The following is a 19865-nucleotide window of genomic DNA, read 5'->3' on the forward strand; positions in this document are numbered from 1 at the left end:
GAGGTAAAGGTTGCTGGGGATCCTTGGGAACTTTCTTCTCATGTGTTAAAGTGTTACTAAACCCACAACAGTAAAATCACTGTATACAGTGGATATAAAAAGTCTACACACCCCTGTTAAACTGTCAGGTTTCTGTGATGTAAAAAAAATGAAACAAAGATAATTAATTTCAGAACTTTTTTCCACCTTTAATGTGACCTATCAACTGTACAACTCAATTGAAAAACAAATGGAAATCTTTTAGGAGGAGGGAAGTAAAAATAAAAAACAAAAATAATACAGTTGCATAAGTGTGCACACCCTTAAACTAATACTTTGTTGAAGCACCTTTGAAAAGGGGGAGGGGTACTTCTATATATCAAGACTAATGTACAAGTGAATGTGAGAGATGGCATCACTAAGGGAGCTAGGGAGGAGGTGGAATCCTTATGGGTAGAGCTCCAAAGGGATGAAGCTAAGGGAAAAATAATACTGGGAGTATGCTATAGGCCCCCTAAACTGAGGGAAGAGGCGCAGGTGGTCCTCCTATCACAATTTGGATTAGCAGCAAGGATGGGAAGTGTCATCATAATGGGGGATTTTAATTATCCAGACATAGACTGGGTGGAGGAAACCACACATTTGTCTAAGGCTCGCCAGTTCCTAAATGCCTTGCAGGACAATTTCATGGGTCAGATGGTAGACGCACCAACTAGAAATAAAGTGTTACTGGATCTACTGATTACCAACAATACAGACCTGATCATGGATGTGGAAATATGGGGCAATTTAGGAAACAGTGATCACAGGTCATTTGGCTTCAGTATAAATCACACAAATAGGAAACATAAGGGGAATACAAATACAAACTTACCTAAACTATGAACCTTGCTAGAAGGCATAAATTGGGATAAAATCTTAGGAACAAAGAACACAGAGGAGAGATCGTTTTTTTTTAAGAGCATATTAAATAAGGGCATTATCCAGTGCATCCCATTGGGTGATAAATTCTGCTACTGATCACCTCTATAACAAAATCTCACCCCTGTCCTGCCCCAACCTAGCCACTTTCATCTACAACAGCTCACTGTCTTCCTCCCTAGACAAGCTTGCCCCCCTCACTACACGCAGAATTGGGCCCAGACTGCTACAACCCTGGCAAACAGATGACACCAGAAGTCTCAGAAAACTTAGCCGTGCTCTTGAGCGCCTGTGGCATAAGACTAAGTTCCTGGAAGACTTCACACAAAATAAATCTGCCCTCCTAAAATACTATTCCTGCCTTCACACTGCCAAAAAGACCTACTTTATCACACTCGTTAACACCTTGTCATCCAGTCCACGTCAACTCTTCTCTACCTTCAACACTCTACTCTGTCCTCCACTGCCTCCACCCATCAACTCACTCACTGCCCAGGAGATCACCAATCACTTCAAAACTAAGATTGATACAATTCATGAGGAGATCTCCAATGTGCAAAAACCTCCCCCACACAACACCCCATGTCCACAGATAAAATCATTACTTCCCTCATTCAACCCTGCTACTATTATCAAGGTTGCTAAACTTTTATCTAACACTCATCTAACCACCTGCCCCCTGGATCCTGTTCCCTCGCAAATGCTACACTCACCCTCTGACTCAATTCTACACTCTCTAACTCACATTTTCAACCTCTCCCTCTCTTGTGGCATCTTCCCAAACTCTCTAAAACATGCGCTAGTCACCCCCATACTTAAAAAGCCCTCACTGGACCCCACCAATCTTAACAACCTACGTCCCATCTCCTTACTCGCCTTCTCCTCCAAACTTCTTGAAAGACTGGTCTACAACTGACTAAGCGACCATCTGACCATGAATAAACTTTTTGATTCCCTTCAGTCCGGATTTCTCCCTCAACACTCCATGGTAACTGCTCCAATGACCTACTAACGGCTAAAACCAGTGGACACTATTCTGTACTACTTCTCCTGGATCTCTCTGCTGCCTTTGACACAGTGGACCACCCCCTCCTCCTCAATAAACTCTACTCCTTTGACCTCTGTGACTGTACTCTTCGCTGGTTCTCATCCTACCTATCCCACTGCTCCTTCAGTGTCACTTAAAACTCTACTTCCTCCTCTCCTCTTCCATTCTCCGTTGGGGTCCCCCAAGGTTCTGTTCTTGGACCTCTCCTTTTCTCAATCTACACCACCTCCCTGGGTCAGTTGATTGCCTCCCACGGCTTTAAATATCATCTCTACGCTGATGACACCCAAATCTATATCTCCACTCCCCAGCTCTCTCCATCTGTCTCCTCACACATTACCAATTTACTAGCAGACATATCAGCCTGGATGTCACATCACTTCCTCAAACTCAACCTATCCAAAACCGAGTTCATTATATTTCCTCCCTCAGGTGCCACTTCGCCTGATTTCTCTGTCAATATCAACGGCTCAACTATCAACCCATCTCCCCACGCCAAAGTCCTAGGTGTAATTCTGGACTCTGAACTAAACTTTAGGCCCCACATTCTATCACTATCCGAAATTTGCCGCCTCAACCTCCGCAACATCTCCAAGATACGCCCCTTCCTTACCAATGTCACCACAAAGCTTCTAATCCACTCCCTGGTCATCTCCCGCCTCGACTACTGCAACTCCCTCCTCATTGGCTTACCTCTAAATAGGCTATCCCCACTTCAGTTCATCATGAACGCTGCTGCCAGGCTCATCCACCTCACAAACCACTCAGCGTCTGCTATAACCCTCTGCCAATCCCTCCATTGGCTGCCACTCAGTCACCGAATTAAATTCAAGATACTAACTATAACTTACAAAGCCATCCACAACCTGGCCCCCAGCTACATCTCTAACCTAGTCTCAAAATACCAACCTAATCGTTCTCTTCGCTCCTCCCAAGACCTCCTGCTCTCAAACTCCCTTGTCACCTCATCCCATGCTCGCCTTCAGGACTTCTCCAGAGCCTCTCCCATCCTCTGGAATGCTCTACCCCAATCCGTCCAATTTTCTCCTACTTTATCCACTTTCAGAGTATCCCTGAAAACTCATCTCTTCAGAGAAGTCTATCTGACCCCCACCTAACAACTGTACATTTATCTTCTCAATCAGCACATCACCCACAGTTATTACCTCTTGTATCTCTTGACCTTTCCTCTTAGATTGTAAGCTCTAAGGAGCAGGGCCCTATGATTCCTACTGTATTAAAGTGTATTGTATTTGTACTGTCTACCCTCAAGTTGTAAAGCGCTACGTAAACTGTTGGCGCTATATAAATCCTGTATAATAATAAAAAATAAAAAAAGACACATAGCGGAGGAGAGCAAAAAAATCCCAAGAAATTCTTTAAGTATGTAAACAGTAAAAAAGGGAGGACAGACCATACAGTGCTTATCCTCATGATACATCACAGGAAGCAACCTCATGGAAAACAGAGGACAGAATTAGAATTAGACTTGGGAAACTTAACATTAATAAATCACCAGGACCAGATGGCTTGCACCCTTAGGGAACTCAGTCAGACCATTGTTCCTAATTTTTATTGACAGTCTACTGACTGGAATGGTACCAGCGGATTGGAGAAAATCCAATGTAGCACCAATATTTAAAAAGGGCCCAAAATACATCCCTGGGAATTACAGACCAGTTAGCCTAACATCAATAGTATGCAAGCTCTTGGAGGGGATGATAAGGGACTATATACAAGATTTTAGTAATGAAAATGTTATCATTAGCAGTAATCAGCATGGATTCATGAAGAATCATTCTTGTCAAACCAATCTATTAACCTTCTATGAGAAAGTGAGTTGCCAAATGATTTAAATTAAGTGATTTATCTTTGTCCCATTTTTTTACATCACAGAAACCTGACATTTTAACAGGGGTATGTAGACTTTTTATATCCACTGCATCTGCAGTAAAGCATGCTTGTTACACTCACTGTGAAACCTAAGGGGTTAATCCTCCGCATTGTGTAAAAAGGCTGTTTGATCCTGTCTTTTCTGATCCTACTCTTCTTCCACTGTCCCCAATCCATCTCCTGATAAGACAGAGCCTTTGGAATCACTCTGCACATGCTCAGTTTGGTGTGTATTGCTAGAGAGTTTTTTTTTTTTTTCTCGTGAGGGTGAACGTGATCAGCACAGGGCCAATCAGCACTGTCCAGACAGAGGGTCAGGGGTCCTGCTGCCTCATAGGACAGTTAGAGTAGAATGAAAATTCATCCTACAAGCTTTAACTAGACACTGATATAAGTAACAGGACTGCTATAAGCTGCTGATGAGAAAAGGTATTTGGCAGTTTATATTTACTAAAATAATTGTATTACCAAGCTCTGTGTACTGTGGGAGACCAGATATAGTGAATGCAGCGTCTGGGGTTTAGTAACACTTTAAGGTTTTCATATAGAGGTGCTGGCCTCAGGGTACTCAAAGTTCAACTCTGGGCACCGTATTTTCAAATCTTTTTGTTTTTTTTACCTCTGCTTACAGGACACTGGTACCAAGTCAAAGTCAGGCACTTTCACTGGTTAAATTACAAAAAAATATTATTGAACACAGATCTGCATTAAGATTTTTGTTATATCTACCTGGAGTTCAGCTTTATCTCATCTACAAGATGAATCATTTTTACTATATTCACCAAGATAGAGCTACACAAAGGATCAAGTACCAATGTTCTTCAGATGTACAGAATTATATGGCAATGAAATCTCTAACTGTGGGTTTACAGTGTATTTTATTACTTTTTAAGGAATCCAGCTCTTTTTTAATTTTTCATCCTTATTAGATTAGTGAATTGTAACTTCCACGTAAATCAAGACTGAATTTAATAATGTTTTCTGTCTGTCCTCTTTACTCGTTTGTACAAAGGCACACAATCTTCAATTCTTCTGAGGTTTCCAGTGAATTTTTTCCATTTACAAAATTACCACAACTAACTAAAATAATTTGGCCTCTGTGTATATTTCTAGTTAATTTCAAATGTCCATAAACTATGTGAATTGCAGTATATGAGAATTGAAAAGACAACATACTCTTGGTGACCATTAAGAGGCAGGTTCTTCCATTTCAGAGACGGCTCTAATTTGGTCTTGTTAGTCTTGCTTTTTACAAAGGAATGCCTTGTCTTCTCCTGTGCTTTCTTCTCTGGATACTCATTAGACCAATGGTTTTGGCTCGGTTCCTCTGCTTCAACTACATCCACATGCTCAGTCTTTTCAGCCACCAATGGAGCTTCAAATAATGTAAAGTCCTACGAAACAGACAATGGGACTCTGTCAATCTATCTTGATGAAAGACAATAGACTCATATAGTATACAGCAAACCATAATGCTTGAACACCGAAAAACAAAAACATGCATCTGTCATTTGCTAGTGAAGGTTTATTTAAAAGCCTGTCAAAATTTGTATTGTTAAAAAACAGGCTTCAATCTACTAACAATATAAAAGTCTTCAACTAGTCATCGATGGGCAGATATATATGCAAGAGTGACAGAAGATGAGTAATGTGCCTGTCCTTGAGCTTGTCACTGGCAACTAGGGATGAGCTTCGAGTCAAACTCATGTTCGACTCGAACATCGGCTGTTCGCCAGTTCGCCGAACAGTGAACAATTTGGGGTGTTCGCGGCAAATTCGAAAGCTGCGGAACACCCTTTAAAAGTCTAGGGAGAAATCAAAAGTGCTAATTTTAAAGGCTTATATGCATGGTATTGTCATGTATCCAGAAAAGTGTTTGGGGACCTGGGTCCTGCCCCAGGGTACGTCAGAGGGGGCGGGGTCACCCGGTTACGTAACGGGTGACCCTGCCCCCCTCTGACGTCACGGGGAAACCCATAGGGAGGTTCCCGTCGAGTCCCCGTGCATCAGAGGGGGGCGGGGTCACCGGGTGGCAGAGGATTGGAGGAAGCAGAGGATTGGAGGAAGCAGAGGATTGGGTGAAGCAGAGGATTGGAGGAAGAACCAAAGGAAGAAGAAGATGGAGGAAGAAACCAAAGGAAGAGGATAGAAGAAAGAGATGGAAAGAAGATGACTTTAAAGAAATTGTCAAAAACTGTCTCTTGTAATTTTAAACATTTTTGACACTTTTTTTGTGAAATGGTAGGGGTACTTTTGTACCCCTTACCATATCACACGGGGGGCCGGGATCTGGGGGTCCCCTTGTTAAAGGGGCTTACAGATTCGATTATGCCCCCCGCCCGCAGGACCCCCACAACCACCGGGCAAGGGTTGTGGGGATGAGGCCCTTGTCCCCATCAACATGGGGACAAGGTGCTTTGGGGGGACCCCAAAGCATCCTCCCAATGTTGAGGGCATGTGGCCTGGTACGGTTCAGGAGGGGGGGCGCTCTCTCGTCCCCCCCTCTTTTCCTGCGGCCTGCCAGGTTGCGTGCTCGGATAAGGGTCTGGTATGGATTTTTGGGGGGATCCCACGCCATTTTTTTTTAAATTTTGGCACGGGGTTCCCCTTAAAATCTATACCAGACCCTTGTCTGGTATGGATTTTGAGGGGGGACCCCCACACCATTTTTTTTTTAATTTTGGCACGGGGTTCCCCTTAATATCCATACCAGAACTGAAGGGCCTGGTATGGAATTTAGGGGGACCCCCACGCCATTTTTAAAAAAATTTGGTTCGGGGTTTCCCTGTGGGGAAATCCCATGCCGTTTTTATCAATTAATTTTTATGTGTATTGTCGGACCGACAATTCATTAATAGCCGCGAATAGTTTTAAATGACTTTTTTTCCTTTGAAATGTCATTTTGCTGTCAGACTGTTCTAAACACGGGAAACATGCGCCCCTTTCAGGCATACTATAGACACCTCCCAGGTACGAATTTAAAGGAATATTACACTTTTATTGTTTCACTTTAAGCATTATTAAAATCACTGCTCCCGAAAAAAACGTCCGTTTTTAAAACTTTTTTTGCATTGATCCATGTCCCCTGGGGCAGGACCCAGGTCCCCAAACACTTTTTATGACAATAACTTGCATATAAGCCTTTAAAATAGCATTTTTGATTATTCATATTCGAGTCCCATAGACTTTAACGGTGTTCGCATGTTCGAACAAATTTTTTGCCTGTTTGCATGTTCTGGTGCGAAACCGAACAGGGCCGTGTTCGGCTTATCCCTACTGGCAACCAACATGATACCTTCTTTATTCATTCTGTTTACAGTACTGTGCAAAAGTTTTAGGCAGGTGTTAAGCGGGGGTCCACCTATCTATCGTTTTTATTTTTTGAGTTCATTCACAAACTTTTCTTCTCAGCATTACATACTCACATATTGTGTGTAATATGTCCGCCTGTGTCAGATTTCGTCGGAAAGAATAACTTATATTATTCACTGCAGGCAGTATCCATCTTCACTGTGGGCATTGAAGCCCACAAGCATTTATTTCCTGGATGTGGTGAATGCTGTGCTCCGGCATTCACCGCTCGTTCCCGCACATGCTCAGTGGCATCCTGGGAAGCCTGAGACTAGCTCCCAGAGTCTGGGAGAGGCTAGAAACACGCCTACTCCCACGGGAGGAGAACCAGGTGCAAAGAAGAATAGAAAAATAAAAGGTAATTACGGCGATTTAAATTTTTTAAATGGCATGTCAGCATCTAGGCAAGGAAGAGAATACATACAGATATTGTTCAAAAGTTGGGTGGAACCCCGCTTTAAAAAATGCTGTACATTAAGAATGCATTCAGAATAAGTGTTAATAGTTTATTTTTATCAATTACCAAAAATGGAAAGCAAAATAAACAGAAGAGAAATCCAAAATCAAATCAATATTTTGTGTGACCACCCTTTGACTTCAAAATAGCATTGATTCTTCTAGGTACACTTGCACACAGTTTTTGAAGGAACTCGGCAGATAGGTTGTTCCAAACATCTTGGAGGACTAACCACAGATCTTCTGTGGATGTAGGCTTCCTCAAATCCTTCTGTCTCTTCATGTAATTCCAGAGAGACTCAATGATGTTGAGATCAGGGCTCTGTGGGGGCCAAACCATCACTTTCAGGACTTGTTCTCTTCACGCTGAAGATAGTTTTAATAACATTGGCTGTATGTTTGGGGTCATTGTCTTGCTGCAGAATAAATTTGGAAATCAATCACACGCCACCCTGATGGTATGGCATGATGATAAGTATCTGCCTGTATTACTCAGCATTGAGGATACCATTGATCCTGACAAAATATCCAACTCCATTTGCAGAAATGCAGCCCCAGATGTGCTAGGAACCTCCACCATGCTTCACTGTTGCCTACAGACACTTATTATTGTACCTCTCTCCAGTCCTTCGCCAACAAACTGCATCCTGCTACAGCCAAATATTTTACACTTTGACTCGACAGTGTAGAGTACCTGTTGCCATTTTTCTGCACCCCAGTTGTTATGTTGCTAAGCGACTCAACTATGCATGAAAACAGGGCCGTCTTTAATATTGATTCGGACCCTGGGCAAACATTTTCTTGCCCCCCCCTCCATGCAATTTCACTCTCCACCTGCCTGCACACCATGGACTGGGGTGGTGTAGGGATCCATCAAGAGACAGAAAACTCCTAGGGATCCTAGGGATCCTAGAACTCCTGGGTTCAGTGGCAGTGCTGTGGGGAGGGGGTGATCAATGGCAATGGTGATTTTTTTACCGACTACCAATATAAAGAGGAGTTTCAACACTGGCCACCAATGTAATAGGGGTTTACACTGACCACTGTTGTAATAGAAGCATTCACAGTAACCACCCATGTAAGGAGGGGGACCTTCACACTGGCCACTAGTGTGAATAAAAGGATTGTACACCAAGCCTCAATGTAATGAGAAGATTTGCAATGACCACCAATGTAAAGGGGATTTACACTGACAACTAATGTAATAGGAGCATTCACAGTAACCACCAATGTAAGGAGGGATTTACATTGACCACTAAATGTACGGGGGGCCTTCACACTGACCACTAGAGTGAATGAAAGGATTCTACACCAAGCACCAATGTAATGAGAAGATTTACACTGACCAACAATGTAACTGAGACATTAAGCCTGCGTTCACATTTGTGTGTGTTGGGAACGCATGCAAAATCGCTTTCCTGACACCACAGTAACATTCTGCTCTTTAGCAGATGCACAGCAGTGCCATTCATTGTTAATGACACCCTCACGCATATGCTGACATGTGCTGTGCAACCGTGAGATTTTGAAAAAGCATTAGGGACATTCTTCCGCAGTTAATTGAAAAAATTGGGCTGCCCTCGCGACCTACATCTTTATCCACCCTGTCAGTACACCTTTGCATCCTAAAACCCCTGCTAACCTCTGTACCCCAAACCTCCCCCATCCTCTCCCATCCATCTTTGCACCCACCTTCCTTAGCTCTATACATCCCCTCCTTGCTCACCTGTGCACCCAAACTGTAATTCCTTCTCTGCCTACCTCTGCACACCCCACACTACCCCCCCCCACCACCACCACCACCACCACCACCACCACCACCACCAATTTGCATACCTTTGCAGTACAGACTGATGTTAGGCTAAATGACCACAGTTGCAGGCAGGGCTTTCAAACATGCCCCTTTATCTCCCCAGTGGGCATATGAATGTCACCTCTATTTACATATGAATGCCGCCGACCCACAGCAGGGTGGCACAGTGGTGTGGTGGGTAGCACTCTCACCTAGCAGTAAGAAGGGTCGCTGGTTCGAATCCCAACCATGACACTACCTGCCTGGAGTTTGCATGTTCTCCCTGTGCCTGCGTGGGTTTCCTCCGGGGACTCTGGTTTCCTCCCACACTCCAAAGACATGCTGGTAGGTTAATTGGCTTCTGTCCAAAAATTGGCCCTAGTATATGAATGTGGGTTGGGGACCTTGGATTGTGGGCTCCTTGAGGGTAGGGACCAATGTGCGTGTGCGATGTATGTGTGGAGTGCTGCGTAAATTGATGGCGCTATATGGGTACCTTAATGATATACTAGGTGAGCATCTTAATGAGACACAATGTACAGGGATAAGGAGAATTGTATATACGCACCCACACTCACTCAAGTTGAACTGGATGGACTGATGTCTTTATTCAACCTTACTATGTAACTATGAATGCAGCTGCTATTTACATATCAATGCTGGTTATTTACATGTAAACACAGGGTCTGCAGGTGAGTCATCTGTACACAACAATAGGGCAGAGCTGGGCAGCCTTAGTAGGAGCACTTCACACTGAGATATCGGTACACAGCACGGGACTAAAACTTCAAGGGACAAGGGAATTTAAACCGGGATAGTTGGCAAGTGTAAGGTAGCTGCTTTGGACCCCACAACAATGACAGGGCCCAGGACAGCTGTCCCTTTTGCCTTGCCTTAAAGATGTCCCTGCATGAAAGCACAGGAACTAGGGTTCAAAAAAATGGCAGCGTGTACTCTGGACTGATGAGTCAAAATAGTTGGCTGTAGCAGGAGGCAGTATGTTCACCGAATGGCTGGAGAGCAGTACAATAATGGGTGTCTGCAGGCAACAGTGAAGCATGGTGGAGGTTCTTTGCAAGTTTGGGGTTGCATTTCTGCAAATGGAGTTGGAAATTTGGTCAGGATCAAGTCCTGGAAGTGATGATTTGGCCCCCACAGAGCCCGGATCTCAACATCTGGGATTACATGAAGATAAAGAACTATTTGAGGTCTACATTCACAGAGGTTGGTGGCAGTTAGTTCTTCAAGATGTTTGGCACAACCTACCCACAGAGTTTCTTCAAAAACTGTGTGAAAGTGTACCTAAAAGAATTGATGCTGTGTTGAAGGCAAAGGGAGGTCACACCAAATATTGATTTGATTTCTATTTTCATTTACTTTCCATTTTGTTAATTGCTAAACATGAAAGCATTCTTAAAATACAGCATTTTTTCACACCTGACCAAAACTTTTGTATAGTACAGCCGTGGCCAAAATTTTTGAGAATGACACAAATATTAATTTTTACAAAGTCTGCTGCCTCAGTTTTTATTATGGCAATTTGCATATACTCCAGAATGTTTTGAAGAGTGATCAGATGAATTGCAATTAACCACTTCAATAACGGGCACTTTCCCCCTTTCCTGCCCAGGACAATTTTCAGCTTTCAGCGCTGTCGCATTTTGAATGACTATTGCGCGGTCATGCAACACTGTACAAAAACAAAATTTTTATCATTTTCTTCCCACAAATAGAGCTTTCTTTTGGTGGTATTTGATCACCTCTGCATTTTTTTTGTGTGCTATAAACAAAAAAAGACCAACAATTTTGAAAAAACCTGGCACTGGATAGGCAGCACTGATGAGGAGCTACTGACAGGCATAACTGAGTGGCATCCGAAGGGCACTGACAGGCATTACTGATGGGGCACTGATTGGCACTTTTATGGGCACTGATTGGCACTGTTGTGGGCACTGGCTACCATCAGCACAGATCCCCCCTCTGGCAGGTAGAGCCATCGATCGGCTCTCCCTGTCAGCGTGAACCGAGGAAAGCCATTTACCGGCACTTTCTGGTTCACGTGATGATCAGCTGTTATTGGTCACAGCTGATCACGTGGTAAAAAGCCTCTGTCAGAGTCTCCATACCATGATTGGAGTTGCGGTGTGTCAGACTGAAACACAGCACCTCCGATCGCCGCACTGCACGCCCCCGAGGGCACGCGTCGGCATGTTATCAGGGTCACGTCATATGACGTCCAATCAGGTTAACTAAACCACTTTGCTGCCATCATATTGCTATATGGTGGGCGGCAAGTGGTTAATTGCAAAGTCCCTCTTTGCCATGAAATGAACTTAATCCCACAAAAAAACATTTCACTGCATATGTGAAGAAGGCTTCAGGGCACCCAAAAAAGTCCAGCAAGCACCAGGACCATCTCCTACAGCTGATTCAGCTGCGGGATTGAGGCACCACCAATGCAGAGCTTGCTCAGGAATGGCAGCAGGCAGGTGTGAGTGCATCTGCATGCATAGTGAGGTGAAGACTTTTGGAGGATGGCCTGGTGTCAAGAAGGGCAGCAAAGAAGCCACTTCTCTCCAGGAAAAACATCAGGGACAGACTAATATTCTGCAAAAGATACAGGGATTGGACTGCTGAGGACTGGGGTACATGAGGTCCCCGAGTTACGAACCTCCGACTTGCAAACGACTCCTACTTACGAACGGGAGGCGGCGTCGGTGGGCACACTGGAAAACAGCGGAAAGCAACAGAAAACGACATTGGAAAACGACGTCTCTGCCGTTCTGCGCATGCGCTTCCAACTTACGAACAAATCCGACTTAAGAACAAACAGGCAGTCCCTAACCTGTTCATAACTCGGGGACTGCCTGTAAAGTCATTTTCTCAGGTGAATCCCCTTTCAGATTGTTTGGGGCACCTGGAAAAAACCTTGCTGGAGAAGTAAAGGGCAGCGCTACCATCAGCAACGTTCTTTTGTTCTTGGGTGTAGAGATTCTTCAAACTTTTAACTGTACCTTTAAAACACATTTTGATGTCTGTACAGCAGCCACCACTTCAGCATTTGCCTAGATATAGCCTGTCTAATTATTTGCAAATATATCTTCCCACGAAGAGCCAAAAAAAATATTTTGTCCTAAATAAAACCTGTATGGATCTTAAGGATACCAACCTACTGTTAACTGTCATAAAACATGTTAAAGTTAAGGGGTACAGAAAACCCTTTTCAATCAAAGTTTTAATTATTTGTAATATGAGTTACTGACACAACCAGCAGCAAAATGTTTAAAATCTTCCCCACCCCTTTTAAAAGTTAGAAATTATATTTTTGTTGGCTTATCACCTTAGGTGGACATCTCTTTCAGGGGACAAAGCCTGATAACAAGATAATTACTACAATAATTGTTCTTCAACAAATATCGGTTGTCTCAAGTTGAGACATTTAGCTGCGTTCACCTCTGCAGAAACCCCTTGGCACACTGTATGTTTTGTCATCGATATATTATGTCATAGGTTTGTTTTAGTGCAAAAACATTTTTTGTTCAAGTGCAAAATCAGCACTAAGATTATGGCTATGGTAATGTTATACCCAGGGATTAAATAATGTGTTTAGGGGGTTAGGGTGAGCACTAAGAATTATGAGTTTAGTTACAGTTTGAGTTTCCATTTTTCAGGGTGAGGGGTTAGGCTGAGATTTAGGTTTGGGTAAATGAATTTGTCTTAGGTTTTTGAGTATTTTTTCTGCAAAGAAACTTCATATGCAACATATCTGCCAAAAACAATGGCAAAGAAAATGTTTTCAAGTGCATTTTATCATTGCCAAAACTTTAGATGCCAAAACCCTTTGCACCAATACTTCCATGCCAAAAACAACCAATACTGAGAAGCCGAAAAGTCGACATACCATCTTAAATGCAATTGCTCTAGTGAGACCAGTGCCAGCTTAAGTATAACTAACACTACTCCAAACCTATTGCTTTAATGGAAATATGAATACAGTACATGAACTAAATGCATATTCATTTTATGTATAGACTCTTCTTTCTGAAACAATAGTAACAACCGTAAAGTGACTACGTTTATTTCTCCAACCAGTTACACTGAACAACTTTTTCGAAGAGTATGTATATTGGTGAATGTTCCAGGTGACTAATAGCTATGTCTTATAAACAGTAGTTCAAAGAGAAGTACAGGGAACAGACACACACACAACAGATACAGAAACCTTCAGGAGCTGATTTCTGTTTAATGTAGCAAAATCAGTGGAAATTATTTCTGCTGGGTGGCTATAGCTCACTGTTTTATTGCATACACCCATATGGATTTCCCTAACTGACCATCACTGTAGTGCAGATGTAACCTGAAAGAAATCTGTAATTAAATAAATTGCTATGCCTCTGCCACACCCTCTGTTCTTTTCAATACAATAGATAATTCCTCTTTGACCTATAGGAAGGCGCATACTGCAAGGGGGAAATGGAAGCTATGAAAATCGAGATTTGCATATTGAACAGTTTGGATTGGGGGTTCATGGAGCGCACAGCATAAAAAATTTAGGAAAGTATAGACACCTGAGGTTGCCTTCAATTAAACTCTTATGACAGCTTTGGAACTTTAGGTGACAGGTATACTTGAAGTATAAGGCGTGCATTAGGAGGATAACAACAGTAATAGCTGACTGTAATAGACACCTCAACTGCAACACAACATCATTACAAACTGTCAAAATGTATCTAGAGAAAAATCTTTTTAAAAGAATGCATTACCTGCTTACTGATATTTTCTGCAAACCGCGTTGATTTATCCTTCAACAGGGATATGAGATCTTTATAAATTTCACTCTGTCTGTCATAGTTAATTTCATCCTTATCCTTCATTTTACCCTGCAAAAAGAGTAATATGAGGAGGTGAGAGAACAGCTCATACAGCCATATTTTGCACTCCCAAAGAGAGATGCACACTTACCCCGTTTATAAAAGCACCTGCAGTGCTGTATGTCACACAGAATGGATCGGTGTCATGTGGCGTTATCATTAAATAGCAGATTTCCCCAGAAGCCTGCCGCCATGGTGGAGTATGGCACCCATTAGAGAACTCATAATCTAGAAAGAATATACAATGTAGTTAAAGAACTGGCACTGATATCAAAACTCTGCGCAGTAGGTTTCACTTCATCGCAGTACTACTGTACAAACTTCCATTTCTAGGACTTCTAAGATGTCTGCTTTCATTGCTCTCTACTGTATAAATATTATTTTTAAATTGATTGTCTTGTGTTTCTGCGGTTCAGCAACCGCACTAAAAAACACATAGATGTGAACCTAGTCTTAGGCTTTATTAGGACCTCAGAGGACAGTATCTCATGTAGGCATGATCATTCGGCCATCAGGGTTAGTTGATTACAGAATTGAGTTTACTATTTTATGCTTGTGAAGAGAGAAGAGGTAAAGTGCGCAGACAAGTAAGCTGATATTGACTTTATGGGAGGCATAAAAGCAACTGGAATTTAACTTGTTCAGTCATTTCCATCCTCCACAAGCTGCCAGTTGAGAGCATCAGGAAGAATCGCATAAGATCGTCACCTGTTCTGACAAAATATTATGTCTTTGGGTACTTTAACCCCTTGGCGCTGGCCGCATGCAAATATGTGGCCTCTTGGTGGGTGGGCCGAGGGGCCGCATATTTGTGTGAATTAGTGTAAATTACAGCTGTGCCCAGAGCACCCTGCGCGCTCCTGGCACAGTTACCAGCGTCTAACGGCAAGCTCCCATTTGAAACTTGCGATCGGGAGCTTTCCAATCATGTAACCGCCATGTTAGCCAAGAATGGTGGTCACATGATTATAAACCCCACCTCCCGGGATCCTAAACACCCTAAAGGGCTGGTAGGCTCCGGCGCCAAGAGGTTAAAAAACACAGGGGTTGATTTACTAAAACCGGAGAGTGCAAAATCTGGTGCAGATCTGCAAAGAAATAAATCAGTTTCCAGGTTTTTTTTTCGTCAAAGCTTAAAGGGGTTGTAAACCAAACATGTCATACGTCATACTTGCCTCCTCTGTGTAAGGGTTTTGCACAGAGTGGCCCTGATCCTCCTCTTCTGGGGTACCTCAGCGGCGCTCCTGGCATAGAATGCCATAGAATGCATTAAGGTGAAAAACCTTTGAGGGTTTACAACCCTTTTAAAGTGATTGTAAAGTTTCGGTTTTAAAAAAACAAAATAAAAAAAACAAACATGTTATACTTACCTCCTCTGTGCAGTTGGTTTTGCACAGAGCAGCCTGGATCCTCCTCTTCTCGGGTCCCTCTTTGCTACTCCTGGCCCCTCCCTCCTATTGAGTGCCTCCACAGTCAGCAGCTTCCTGTGGGGACACTGGAGCCGAGTCGCAGCTCCATGTGCCCATTTAGACACATATCCCCGACCCCACTCCCTCTCTCCCCTGATTGGCTGACTGACCTAATTGACAGCTGTGGCAGCCAATGGTGCCGCTGCTGTGTCTCAGCCAATCAGGAGGAGTGTCCCGGATGGCATAGACCTTCGTAGACATCACTGGAGAGAGATGGGGTTCAGGTAAGTAATAAGGGGGTGCTAGGGTGGCTGCTACACACAAAGGGTTTTTTATCTTAATGCATAGAATGCATTTAGATAAAAAAAAATCTTCTGCCTTTACAAATCCTTTAATTGAACAAGCTGAAGTTAAAACCTGATTGGCTACCATGCACAGCTGCCCCAGATTTTGCACTCTCCAGTTTTAGTAAATCAACCCACTATCATCAAACAAATTGCATTTTGATGACTGTACGCAGATAATATTCACCAGTGGTGGCTGGTGCTAAACTTTTTTTGGGGGGGCGGTAAACAAACCCCCCCAGGTCCGCCCACATTCAGCCTCTCCTGGAGATGACGGTAGAGTCAGAAATGCCCTGGGAGCAGATCATAATGTATGAGGACGTGCAAATCAATGACTGCCGATGATGGCCCCCGCACTCACCCCTCCACGGTGATGGTCCCTGGCACTCGGCCCCTCCACAGTGACTGTCCCCTGCACTCGGCCCTTCCACGGCTTCCTCGGCTTCTCCTCCAGGCCAACCCGATCTGCCTCCTGTCCTGATTGGCCGGGAGGAGAATCCGGAAGACAATAGCAATTATTAATTCGCTATTGTCATAAGTGGGTGGGTTCAGGGCACAGTGCTCTATGCCCCAAGCCCGACCTTTCCTCAGGCTCTAACCATGTGGCTTGCAAAAAAAAAAAAAAGAGTCCAGCACCCCTAATGGACCGGCCACTCCTGGTATTCAGTATATTAATTTTTAATTAACATGATTTTACTTAGATTTTTTCTACATATGTGCTTGCTGACCAAGCTGTTCAGCAAAAGTGACATTGGTTGAGAAAAACTACAACACTTCATAGGGTGAATTTAAAGTGGAACTAAGGCTTTGTTTAGACTTGCAGTTGGCAAGGTGGCAAAACTTTTATCTTTTTGTTTACCGGTATATGGATTATATCGTCCTAAAAACTGTTAATTCAACTGCTCAAGCATCCCTAGAAGTTTTACAGCTTGTCTCAACTCCTGTCATTATTAGGCTATGGGTTGACTTTCCACTGAAGGTGATGAAGAACTTGCATACATAAAACTGAGGCAAAAGGCTATGGGGTGCCAGGCAAGCCACATAGTGAAGAAAGAGGGCGGAAGATATGTATGAGCTATAATTGTTGGGGGAAGGTAGGAGGTGCACAAGCATAAGTGCACTAAAAGTATACTTTAAAATTAAGAGACTTGTGTTGCAATTACCGTATATGTTGAATAATTTTTTTAGACTACATAATAACTTAAAATAAGATTTGTAAGTGATAAAAATATGTTTTATTGGTCTAAATATGATTGTTTAGTGCAGGGGTAGGCAACCCTAAAGAGGTGGAGATCTACCTTAACAACATGGGAGAAGTCAAAGACCACTGGGCACAGTGTTGCCTTCTCTCACTTGATTTAAACCTCTAATTGCCATAGTACCGTGTCGCAATCATGTGCATTGCATGGCAATCATGGGTTTAAGCTAAAATATAAAGAGTCCTGTGAGCATCCACTAATCCAAAATGCCTTAATTATCAAAAATCAGCTGCAAGCATTAAACATGCCTAATATATCATGCAAATGTGGATAAATAAATATATATGCTGCGCTTTCCAAAGTCATACACTATACCAGTGTAAAAAGAAACATATAAAAAAACTCCAATAGTGAAAAAAAACATCTTTCCTAATGCCCCGTACACACGGTCGGATTTTCCGACGGAAAATGTGTGATAGGAACTTGTTGTCGGAAATTCCGACCGTGTGTACGCTCCATCACACATTTTCCATCGGATTTTCCGACACACAAAGTTTGAGAGCTTGCTATAAAATTTTCTGACAACAGTAGCGATAACACCCACGTACGCACTGTACACCTCCCTTAGTGGTATAGTATCTGAACGGATCAATATCTGATCCGATCAGATCTATACTAGCGTCCCCAGCAGTTTAGGGTTCCCAAAAACGCAGTGTTAGCAGGATCAGCCCAGATACCTGCTAGCACCTGCGTTTTGCCCCTCCTCCCAGCCCAGCCCACCCAAGTGCAGTATTGATCGATCACTGTAACTTACAAAACACTAAACGCATAACTGCAGCGTTCGCAGAGTCAGGCCTGATCCCTGCGATCGCTAACAGTTTTTTTGGTAGCATTTTGGTGAACTGGCAAGCACCAGTGGCCTAGTACACCCCGGTCCTAGTCAAACCAGCACTGCAGTAACACTTGGTGACGTGGCGAGTCCCATAAGTGCAGTTCAAGCTGGTGAGGTGGCAAGCACAAGTAGTGTCCCGCTGCCACCAAGAAGAAGACAAACACAGGCCCGTCGTGCCCATAATGCCCTTCCTGCTGCATTCGCCAATCCTAATAATTGGGAACCCACCGCTTCTGCAGCACCCGTATTCCCCCCATTCACATCCCCAACCAAATGCAGTCGACTGCATGAAAGGCATTTTCTTTATGTCCTTCCGAGTACCCCTACCCAACGAACCCCCCCAAAAAGATGTCGTGTCTGAAGCAAGCGCGGATATAGGCGTGACACCTGCTATTATTGTCCCTCCTGTCCTGATCCTGTCCTGGTCTTTGCATTTGGTGAATGTTTTGAATGCTACCATACTCTAGTTGAGTATTAGCGTAGGGTACAGCATTGCACAGACTAGGCACACTTTCACAGGGTCTCCCAAGATGCTATCACATTTTGAGAGACCCGAACCTGGAACCGATTACAGTTATAAAAGTTACAGTTACAAAAAAAGTGTACAAAAAAAAAAAATACACAAAAAAATATATAAAATAAAAAAAAAAAATAGTTTTTGTTTTATTGTTCTCTCTCTCTCTCTATTCTCTCTCTATTGTTCTGCTCTTTTTTACTGTATTCTATTCTGCAATGTTTTATTGTTATTATGTTTTATCATGTTTGCTTTTCAGGTATGCAATTTTTTATACTTTACTGTTTACTGTGTTTTATTGTTAACCATTTTTTTGTCTTCAGGTACGCCATTCAGTTGCAGCGCGGATTTATTTATCTTGACAGCAACAGCATTTTCTCCCACGATATATAAAGCCGTGACTCCAGCGGAGGTGATATATGCCGAAGCATGGGGGCAGCAGGGGCGGAGGAGCGATTTGCTCCTAAATTTTGGGGCGGATGCCCCCATGCTTCAGCATATATAAATGGTGCATGTATGCCCATCATTAGATGTGGGTGGATGAAGGGAGGCATACCCACCGATCAATCTCTTTTTTTCGTGCAGCCCACAGGCTGCATGAAAAAAAAAGATTACAATATATGACCAACAAGGACCAGCAACTTACTGGTATGTTGCTGGACTTTGAGTGGTTATACCAGAATGATGCCTGCAGGTTTAGGTATCATCTTGGTATCATTCTTTTCAGCCAGCGGTCGGCTTTCATGTAAAAGCAATCCTAGGGGCTAATTAGCCTTTAGACTGCTTTTACAAGCAGTGGGAGGGAATGCCCCCCCCCCCCCCCATAGAGCTGATCAGAGACCAGAGTGGCTCCAAACATCTCTATGGCCTAAGAAACCGGAAACTACGAGCATTTCATGACTTAGATTTTGCCGGATGTAAACAGCGCCATTGGGAAATTGGGAAGCATTTTATCACACCGATCTTGGTGTGGTCAGATGCTTTGAGGGCAGAGGAGAGATCTAGGGTCTAATAAATCCCAATTTTTTCAAAAAAGAGTACCTGTCACTACCTATTGCTATCATTGGGGATATTTACATTCCCCGAGATAACAATAAAAATTATTAAAAAAAAAATGAAAGGAACAGTTTAAAAATAAGATAAAAAAGCAAAAAAATAATAAAAAAAAAAAAAAAAAAAAAAAGCACCCCTGTCCC

The 19865-nt window shown here is 43.0% G+C and overlaps 1 protein-coding gene across 2 annotated transcripts in view; it reads right to left on the reverse strand.

The window, feature by feature from the left end:
• The window catches only part of ODAD2 (outer dynein arm docking complex subunit 2), a 295659-nt gene that overhangs the window by 254911 nt on the left and 20883 nt on the right, over window positions 1-19865 (reverse strand). For both annotated transcript variants that reach the window (XM_073629836.1, XM_073629837.1), the window contains 3 exons: window positions 14403-14539; window positions 14204-14320; window positions 5018-5235 (listed from right to left, as the gene is read on the reverse strand). In XM_073629836.1, the coding sequence (XP_073485937.1) occupies window positions 5018-5235; window positions 14204-14320; window positions 14403-14539 (472 nt within the window). The remainder of the gene's footprint in view (window positions 1-5017; window positions 5236-14203; window positions 14321-14402; window positions 14540-19865) is intronic.

This window comes from Aquarana catesbeiana, linkage group LG05, assembly GCF_042186555.1.
Source record: "Aquarana catesbeiana isolate 2022-GZ linkage group LG05, ASM4218655v1, whole genome shotgun sequence".
NCBI lineage: Eukaryota > Metazoa > Chordata > Amphibia > Anura > Ranidae > Aquarana > Aquarana catesbeiana.